General features: G+C 35.2%; 1 protein-coding gene across 13 annotated transcripts; it reads right to left on the bottom strand.

The window, feature by feature from the left end:
* Positions 1-976: 976 nt before the first annotated feature.
* LOC114748859 (pentatricopeptide repeat-containing protein At2g44880) lies at positions 977-9,168 on the bottom strand. Of its 13 annotated transcripts, XM_028937329.1 has the most exons (6): positions 8,851-9,168; positions 3,077-7,897; positions 2,774-2,886; positions 2,636-2,665; positions 2,397-2,442; positions 981-1,559 (listed from the first exon to the last, which is right to left on the bottom strand). In XM_028937329.1, exon 2 carries the CDS (start codon positions 7,770-7,772, stop codon positions 5,979-5,981), a length of 1,794 nt encoding a protein of 597 aa, XP_028793162.1. In that variant the 5' UTR covers positions 7,773-7,897; positions 8,851-9,168; the 3' UTR covers positions 981-1,559; positions 2,397-2,442; positions 2,636-2,665; positions 2,774-2,886; positions 3,077-5,978. The 13 variants fall into 13 exon arrangements, 12 of the variants coding, with proteins under 12 accessions (XP_028793162.1, XP_028793160.1, XP_028793161.1 ...); XM_028937327.1 differs by having other exon boundaries at positions 2,636-2,886; XM_028937328.1 differs by having other exon boundaries at positions 2,397-2,665.
* Between the last annotated feature and the right edge of the window lie 1,181 nt (positions 9,169-10,349).

Below are 10,349 nucleotides of genomic sequence, written 5' to 3'. Positions count from 1 at the left end.
CCCCAAGCCCCAAGCACCTAGCCCCTAGCCCCTAGCCCCTAGCCCCTAGCCCCTAAACCCTAAACCCTAGCCCCTAAGCCCCAAGCCCCAAGCCCCAAGCCCCAAGCCCCAAGCCCCTAGCCCCTAGCCCCTAGCCCCTAGCCCCTAGACCCTAGACCCTAAACCTTAATTTTTACGCAAAATTACATTTGAATTGGAAAGGATGGTTTAGGGACATAAAACGATGTTTTTCCATAAATGAATTTTTTTTCTTTTAGACATATAAAACCATGACTTGGAATATTAAAATATATTTAATTTTTTATTTTGTTAATATATGTACACATGTTAATTATTAATTATATAAATAATAAATTATTCTTACTTATGTTTATTCAATTTTTCTAAAAATATAATGACACATGATGTTTAAAATCTTAAGATGGAAGTATCATTTTTTTAAAAATATATTTAATCTTATGTTTTATAAATATACATACACATTAATTAATTATATTTTTTTCACCTATCATTTATTATGTAGCCAAAACAAAAACATATTATTTAATAATTTATTACTCCTCTCCTCGTAAATATAAAACCTATTTTATAGTGTAATTTATACTATAAAATAGGCCTTACATTTAGAACTTAAAGAATACTTTAAATAAAAATATAACTTAAAACTTGTCCTTCATGTAATTACTATATTATTTCTGTTTTGCTATGAACATGAAAAAAGTAATTTTGATAACAACCATCTAAACATTCTCATCTAACCAAAATCACTTTTTTCACAACATTTATTTTTGCAAAATCCATTCTCAAAATAATTTTTTTATCACTTTCTTTTGAAAGTTATTTTCTAAAAACTAATTCAAGCACCCTTTTGTTCTAGCAGCTAAAAATGCGTATATGGGAATTTCTTTTCCATTCCATTGTGAACTCTATTGGAGGATGCTGGCAACTAAGTAGAGAAATAGAACAGGTGAAGATGGAAATACAAAAAAGAAATTCAGGTTTTAATCTGTCCTGAAGCATATACATTTAAGTATATGGATACACATATACTTGAAATTTTGTCGTGTTACCATATCAATGTCCCATGGATGGCTCAGTATTTAAGCTTTCTAGAACCCGGCCAATGATATGAATAATCATTACAAGCTATTCATGTGATCTTACTAGTTCTCTTTCTCAGCCTCTTTCAAAAAAAGGTTACCCATTATAAGATCACATGCTCCCCATCTAAACCAAATGGATGGGAAATTACAACAACAAAGACCAAATAAATACAATATTCACATGGAAGGGTGGTAAGGTAAAGAATGAACAGTGCCCAAAATTTGAACAGTCCTACCAACCCATGGTCATTATTTAAAAAATAAACATAATAGTGAAGGGCAACATCTCTTTCTTCTATGTGCCCTCTAGATGATTATCTGGTCCGCTCTTGCTGATTATGAGAATTGTAGTTATCTTCAATATGTCCGGGGACGAGAGATTCCATAATGTGAGGCACTTAGAGGCAGCATGATAAGATGTCACAGTGAGTTGAGCAAACTTTGGAAGCACATAACCTACAAATTCCAGATACAATCCGAATTAGTCAGGACTCATGAGTCTCTAGAAATTGTAACACCATTGCAATAAACTATAACTCTTCAACATTACAGTCAGTTTGATAATGATCGGGCGACATTGTTTCTTTAGCCTGAACCAAGGAATCCCTCAAATACGACTGAGTGACATTGGTTCAAATAGATCGTGTGCTGTCATTGACCCGTAATAGATAGAGAAGGATTTATTCAATCACATAATTCAGACTCCAATAATATGGCGCCTTTAGGGCCTACCAAAAGGCCCAGTGAATAGGGATTTCCCAATGGGGCTAGGTCATTTTGGGGCAAGTGAATCATTTATGATGAAAAAGATGAACTTTAAGAGAATGATTTGGACGATTTCAAAATGGACTCATACAAATTATTAAACCAAACCAAAAGTATCAGTAGATCAGAAACTGCACAATGCCAATTCCCCAGCACTACATGTTAACAGCAAAATCCCACCAAATGAAGCAAGACTAAAAACCCATACTCAATACAGGCACAGTCAGCACTAAACCTCCTAGTGATATTTAACCTAAACAAACGATGAAGGTTGATCTAAAATGGATAATAAACAAAACTAACAAATGTGTAGAAAGGCCCTTTTTTTTTTTTGTTGTGAGAGAAATGGTGTCAGGGTTCTAAAGACCATAAGGTAGTGACATTCCTCAGGATCCATCTGAGAAGAAATCATTTGTCATTTTCTGCATGATTTCTAGGTATCAATATCTCGGGCTAATAGTTAATGTCTGTAACCTGTAATAGGTGTTAGAAATTAAACCCAACAAACAGGCAGGTACAAGCTTTTACCTTCAAATGCAGCACTTGCACCAGAAAATATGAGCAATGGAGGGAGCTGTGAACAAAGGAGGAACAATATGAGTTAGCTAAAGAATGTGAACAAGAAACATGAAAAATGTACCGTGCTGAGCGCAAAGAACTAAAGATGACTAGAAGTTCAATGATACCATTATAGGCATCAACGGTAGTGCAAGGCCACTGAAGCTCAATATTTGTAAAGGAAACAAAGTAAAATAAAGCGTGCATACCCCAACGATGAAAGGAAGCCACTTTGGACCCTTAAGACGATTTTGTAGGTATGGGATCCCCGCAGTCAGAGGTTAATAAGCAATGTCAGCAATAAAGGATGTCTATAATAAAGTAGAGGGGAACAGAACCGGCAATACCTGTGTTAAAACCATGAACTGCACTAAGCATACCACATTGTTCATACAATTACAAAACACTCCATGATAAATGTTGCCCCAGAAGTTTCAGAACATAGCAATATTGCCCCACCCTGTTGAAAAAATATTGAAACTAATCGTTAAACACTATAGGCCAACATTGCTCCATTTTAACACTTCCAGGACAACCAAAAACAAAAAAAACTTCTGGGGCAAATTTGTATCTTAACCTTAAAAAAAAAATTCAGAATTTAAGATTTCTACTTTATTTTAACAAATAATAGAAGAAAACCCAAGTCTTACATCCTTTGCTCACCACAGCAGTGGCATCATGTAAGACAGAAGTGATTGTCCATTCAGCTTTTTTCCTGAATCTACATGATCACATTGACAGTCAACAGGAATTTTTGACCAAGTAAATTCATCAGAATTTCGCAAAAAGAATAATAGACATACAGAAATAGGGTTTAAAAGCGAGAGACAGCAAGGACAGAGAGAGGAACCAAGGCCAGGGTTTATGGTAGGATCGTGGTGGAGATTGCCAGTTCTTATCTTTTCTTCAACACTTCTCAAGTTGCCATTATCTGGTTCACTTTTTCGCCTGTGAATTGCTGACATACAAACCAAGTAAGAAAAGGTTTAAATTCAGATCAACTTTTTTCCATTGAGAAACATATATTTTGGCATTGAGCAATTAGTATCATATTTCCAGATCAAACTATTGCCAACTGGACTATTCTGACACATCGGCCTTCACTTCATTGCCACTGTTTAACCTTTCAATTACGTAAATAAATAACTAAAAATTCCTAACATATTTTTCAGCCATCATCAGGTGTGTTTTCAGTTTCTTTCTGCAACATATATTTTGGCATTGTGTAATTAGCATCGTTTGCTGTCTTCATGAAATCCCAAAACACACATTGACAAACCTTGAAGCAAGCAAATGTCTATTTTTTGGCTCCCATAGTCAGCCGATTCTCTCTTTTTTTTTTTTTTTTTTCTTTGCATGGATGTTAGGTAGTGATTGTCTACTGTTACTATTTATGCCCACCGGGGCACAAAACTATGTTTCTTCTGCCACCATAGATGAAAAGATTCAAAAAGGCTTTTGCCACTCTATGTGTGTGTTTGAGCAGGAATTAATTCATAAGTAGCAGAAATTTGTTTGTCAGAATTATGTCAACAGTAAGATCAGCCACCTGGGCAACTGCCAAATAGGAAAGACCAATATTCTGCTTAGTCTCGACTTTTTTAACCCCTCCAAAAAAAACAAAAAAAACACACAGAGACTAAGACGGATTGTTCCAAAGTAGACGTTTAAAATATGTGGTGTTGGAAGGTGAAATACGTGAGGAATGAAATCAAAGTCAAACAATAAAGCTAAGAGAAGAAAAGATTAAATCAAATGAATAAATCATTAGTCACAGAACGGGTGCACACATTATATTCCATCTGGGAAGTAGAAACTAGAGAAGAGAAACAACCTAGACCTTTAGTGGTGATTTTCAATCATGTCTGGAATCATAATATTCACCATATAATTTTCATTGTAAATGAGTTAACTTAAAAATCCATGTATAAAACTTTAGAATTCCTCTCAATAACTCCAAACGTGTACTTGTTATATAAAACAGATAAAATAAAATCTCAATTTTTTATCACAGCACTTGACAATTCTTCAATACAGCAGGATTCTTTCAAGTCAAAGTGAATTCGTCATCTGGCAATAAAATATTAATCAGATAAAAAATATAATTCATGAATCACAGTGGGATGATATTCATTCATTGGCTAGGTAACACAATGGTTCTTTTTACCCTCCTTAGCAACCATTTAGACAAGTATTTTCCGTTGGAATGTCCTCACACCAAACGGAAGGACTGTTACTAGTCCATTTACAATCTCATAGAAACCATTATACTCTGATTGGCCAATATTAATCACAGTATTTCATGTCTAGCCTTGAATTTTCACCAAAGGAAGAATAATCTAACACTAATGCAACTGGTATGTCATGCTTCCCTTAACACTCATTCAGCAATGCATTAAAAAGAAGAAATAAAAATTCTTTTTCATAATCAACAGAAAACTCAACATAGCTTAAACTTTCACTTCAATTATCTTTACATCAATTACATTCCGTAATTCATCATTCCAATGTCACTTATCCAAATCAGGAAGGTCTAATTCATCATTCCAATGTCATCATTCTTCAACGGAAAAGTTGCACATGCACCCAACATTTGTAAGCAAGTATGACATTCGAAAACAATCTAATTCATTCAACATATGCACTGCTCTCACATTTAAATTTAAATATAAAGGATGGCATCTCAATTCAATACTTGTAACCTTTCTGCAACATAGTCTAATTTAAATATCTTGAATATCGGATAACAACTCCAAAAAAAGCTTCAAGACCACATCTCTAACGCTTTCATACTTAATATGGAAATTGAATGACAAATTAAAATCAATCAAAAGTTGTTATTATAATGGCTAGCTGCCAATTCAATTATAGCTCATCTTATGGTCAAGCACCTTATCAAACACTGTGCGTGATCTTGATAAACAGAATCCAAGCATAAATCAAGTTCACCAATTCACCATTCATTGATTAAGTGAAATCACCAATTTCTCTCTCTTTAAAAGCCTGGAAAAGAGAAGCAATAATCTCATCTGTTATAGGGAGGAGGAAAGTTTTAGTGTTTAGTGTTTACTTGAACAAACAAAACATAAGCTTGGCTAAAGGGGTGTTTAGGAACCCTCATAATCACTTAAAAAAAGTGCTTTCATGCAAGTCAAGACAAAACTCCTCTCCTAAGCTTAACCCAAACTCCATAAAATCACTTCTGAAAAGCTATTCCAAACACATCCTAAGACTTGAAAGCAACAAAGAGACAATGGCTAGGATTATGCATGAGAAGTAACCATCTCCTCACTGAGATCAAGAGATAGAAATACATGAGAAGTTTGGCATTCTTCACGAGCCAAAGAGCAAAGAGCATCATGCTTCACAAGATTGATAAGGAAACCAGCTCAAGTTAGAAACTTTTTTGCTTGCATTATGAGGCCCTAAAGGTCTAAATATGGTAATTTTGAACAGGATATTACAAAATTAAATATATGCTCTTGTATATCCTCTAATTCTCATTTCTGTTTTTTTTTTTTTTCTCTTCATCTTTCTCTGCTTATTACCGGATCAATAGATCATATCCACCTTCATGTGCTTCCATAACTGCCCCAATGTTAAGTGAATAATTTCTTGATGAGGATGCAAGCAATCACCAGCGACAAACTCTGCAAAGCCAGAGTTAACTCCAATAACGCTGCAACCGACCTCTTTGTTTGATCCACTATTCTTCATCATGTATTTAACATCTTCCATATCAATCCACCTTTGCTCTGTTGCATACATATTTCTTAACATCACATAGTCTCCGCCACTCAACTGATCCATTTTTACTACCTCTTTGAGTACTCTCTCCCCCCTTGCGACATCTTTGTGGCACCCACATGCAAATAGAAAAGAACTTAGTATTATCCCATTAGCATTGTAAGGCATGTTCTTGATAATTTTCTCAGCCTCATCTAAGCATCCAGCCCTTCCTAAAAGATCAACCATACAGCCATAGTGCTCAATCTGTGGAGTAAGGCTGAATTTCTCTATGGCTTGGAACCATCTTTTTCCTTCCTCAACCAGGCCACAGTGGTTGCAAGCAGATAATACACCAATCATAGTTATCTCATTTGGCTTTAGCCCTTCCTTTATCATCCCTGCAAAGGCTTTCAAAGCCTCTTTTGCCCTACCATTGGCTGCAAAACCAGTTATTAAAGCATTCCAGGAGGCAACTCCTCTTTCAATGATTTTATCAAAAACCAATTTTGCCTTTGTAATTTCACCACATTTTGCATACATATCGACTAGTGCAGTGCATACACGACCAGATTTGTCAAGCCCTTTCCTCTGGGAAAAATTGTGAACCCAAATCCCCAAATCTAAAGCACCCAAATCAGCTATACCACCAAGAATACTTGAAACTGTTATTTCATTTGGTTCCGCAGATTCACTTCTCTGCATTTCATAAAACAATTCCAAAGCTTTATTGGGTTGTTTATTTTGGCAGTATCCGCCTATCATTGCATTCCAACTGAACAAGTTCTTCTCGGGCATATTATCAAACATCAACCTAGCATATTCAACGTCACCGTCATGGCAATACCCAGAAATCATACTAGTCCAAGAAATCACATTTTTATTGGGCATTTTGTCAAACAAATCCTGAGCCAAACCCATAATCCCTAACTTCACATAACCATCAATCATTGCATTAAATGCAGCACTATCTTTTTCAGACATCTGTTCAAAAAGCTTTCTCGCTTTGTTCATATCTCCACACCTCGCATACCCAACAACAAGAGCTGTCCATGACACTTGACTTCTCTCAGCCATTTCATTGAACACCTTGCACGCACTACCCATAAAACCAAACTTAGCATACATGTCAACCAGAGCTGTGGATACATGCAAATTCAAAAAAATCCCTGATTTCACAACACCACCATGTATCTCCTCACCTTCTGTAATGGCCATGTTCATTGTACAACACTTGGCTAGAATGGTGAACGTATACTTATCGGGATTAAAACCTGTTTCCCTCCTAAGATCTCTATATAGAGTCAAAGACTCAATGCACTGGTGCCCAGCTAAATAAGCCCTCATCATGGAATTACATAAGAATGCATCGCCCTTGTGAGGCCTTTGATCAAACACGCGATGAGCGTGTCGGGTAATACCAATAGGGTTGTCTTGTAAGGATGAAGCAGCAAGGGCAAGGGAGGATAAGCTTGAGATAAACTTGGTGAGGAGATTGACATTGTAGTTGAGAGCGTTTCGAAGCATGAAGGCGTGGATTTGAAGGAGAGAGGCCATGGAGTTGTTCTCTTGGAGAAGGTACAAGCATCTTCTTTCTATGCTGCTCCATAGCTCCGACATTGCTTAGGCGGTAGAAATTCCACAACCAGAATTGGGATCTCAAATTGAGGTCAATTTTCCAGTGCCTATGCATTTTTCATATTGGAGCCAAATTCTATCCAACTACTGATCTCTCATTTTCTGACCTGCATGGAGGATTTGGTGTTTATATAAATAAACTTTTTACTTCAACATCCCATACAACAGCAAAATGCTTACTATTAATTGACTTTCAAACGGCATTCATTAGTTACAAATATATACACACACAAAATTCATGTTCCTCCCAATAATCATTCTTTAAGATCAATCTTTTCCTACACACACATACCAATGCAAAGTCAGAAGTGACTAGAGATTTAGCAAGTGATTAATGACTAGATCCAGAGCAAACACAGCCAAAATTTTCTTAGATTCCACAACAATACTTCAGAAGCTAGAGATTAGCTCAACTTAAGTCAAGGCACTAGTATTGACAACAATTTATAGTAAAATCATTGGTATGCACTAAACTCACTTTGAAGTAACAGAGTTTTCCTATCAAGTTTAATAGGATATGACTATGCACAATTCAACGCACCACCTCAATCAATGCTAGAGTTTGTAAATTAAATGGCCTTAAATGAATTTCCATGCTCAAAAACACTCAGACTCGTGAAGTTCAGTAACAATGATTGTGTTGAAACTTTGTTAACATCAAATTCACATGCACCAAATTCAATACCGCTCACTCAAGTCAAAACATGAATGTACACACTAATTGTTAGAAATAAAGCCCTTGATCCTCTCCTCATTGTTAGCCTTGATTAGATTTCAACGAATTACTTCCTTTCTTACATTCCTAATTATCTTGCCTGATTCTAGCTTATTTATGATGATTGTAATCACCGGATTATTCCCTTCTTTATGGGATAACCAGCTGCCTATATATTATACCTATTCTTCATCAATAATACACAAGAGAGTGAATCATTCATCAATAAAAACATAGTATCAGAACTGCTGGGTTCGATCCAAACTCAGAAAAACAGTGCGCTAAAAGTCGCACAATGAGAAAGAGAGAGAGATCGCGTCACAAAGAGAGTGAGAGAGGCAGTACCAGATCTTTGGAAGGAGGAGTTGGATTGCACCGCCCCCAGTCCTCCCAAGAGCCAGCCGATTGTGCACTTGAGTTTCACCTCTTCTCCTGTCCTTGTCGTCACTGTGTGTGTGTGTGGCTGTGTGCGTCATGCTAAATCTCATTACAATCGAAAACAGAAGAAGGAGAAGAAGAAAGCTCCAACGATCTCAGCACCGCAACTACAATCGAAAACAGAGGAAGAATAAACTTGGAACAACAAAAAGCGGACAGCAGCGAGGACAAAATACGATCGGCGAAACTCTCGCACACTTACGCCCACTGACAACAGAAGGAAGGGGGATGGCGGTGGGGTCTTCAAATGCCCCCTTTTTCTTGAGAGGGGCCTTCACCGGATCCCTTGGTGATCCAAAAAAAATAATCTTTCGGTTTTCAGTTTATTTTACTTTAAGAAAACTGAAAAAATACAAATTTGTAACAAGGATTCAGAAAATAAGTTTATTTGATGAGATTGAAAAATAAAATTACAAATATTTAACAGAGAAAAATTATTTGATTATTGTTTGTTTAATTATAGTGTATTAATTTTACAAAAATATAATTAAAACTAATTATTTTAGTAATACATACGGTTAAAATGTTAACAAAAGGAAAATATGGATTTTTTCTCAATGAAAATTATTATTTCATTTTTATTATTACAGTTCAATTATCCTCTATAGTGTGTTTGGCTTGACGGAGGGGGAAGGAACTTTTAATAAAAAGAAGGAGAGATGAGAAATGTTAATAATACTTTGTTTGGTTTAATAAAAGAGAGAGAGAGAAAACAAATCCTGCATGAAAAAGGCACAATGCACCGTCACAAGTAACTCACACCACTGTCACGCACATTCACTCATCAATAAGAAATTAACATGATCATCGATTGACCACATAAAAGAATACGTACCAGTTTTGAATTTCAGAAGATGATGATCGGTTGATCCTAATTGTGTGATGGGGGTTGGGATGTTGGCACACGGTAGATTAGGGTATTGAAAAATTAAGAAGACGTTGAAAAATCAAAAGGATAAGAAAAGAATAAAAATATTTTATTCAGGTTAATTTTAAAATATAAAATTTTATCTTTTATCTTCTTTATAAAAAACCTTAGTTAAAGACCTGTTTGGCTTGAGGGGAGGGGGGTTTTATCCTCACCTTGTTTAGTTTGATGAAAAAAGAAAGGAAAGAAGGATATTTAATGATTTCTTGTTTGGTTCAAGAAAGAGAGGAGAGGGATAATAATAATCAATTTACCATTTTAACCTTACATATTAAGTTATATTTTTTATTGATATATTATATAAATTAGTTTACATCTTAATTTAAATTATATAATTTAATGAAAATTCATTCTTATCATATTAATATGTGCATTAAAAAATTGGTACAATAATTTTTTATTCTAATTAATATAATAATATATTTGAAATAATTAAATTAACAAATTTTATATACTTTAAGAAAAATAAAATTTTATT

Source organism: Neltuma alba, unplaced genomic scaffold (assembly GCF_004799145.2).
Source record: "Neltuma alba isolate B1F8T4 unplaced genomic scaffold, ASM479914v2 tig00005837_pilon, whole genome shotgun sequence".
Taxonomy (NCBI): Eukaryota; Viridiplantae; Streptophyta; class Magnoliopsida; order Fabales; family Fabaceae; genus Neltuma; species Neltuma alba.
This window is presented reverse-complemented; position numbering and strand designations above follow the sequence as displayed.

What these genes read in the sequence shown, in the direction of transcription:
- LOC114748859 (XM_028937318.1), bottom strand. Translation starts at nt 7,772, where the DNA reads ATGTCGGAGCTATGGAGCAGCATAGAAAGAAGATGCTTGTACCTTCTC.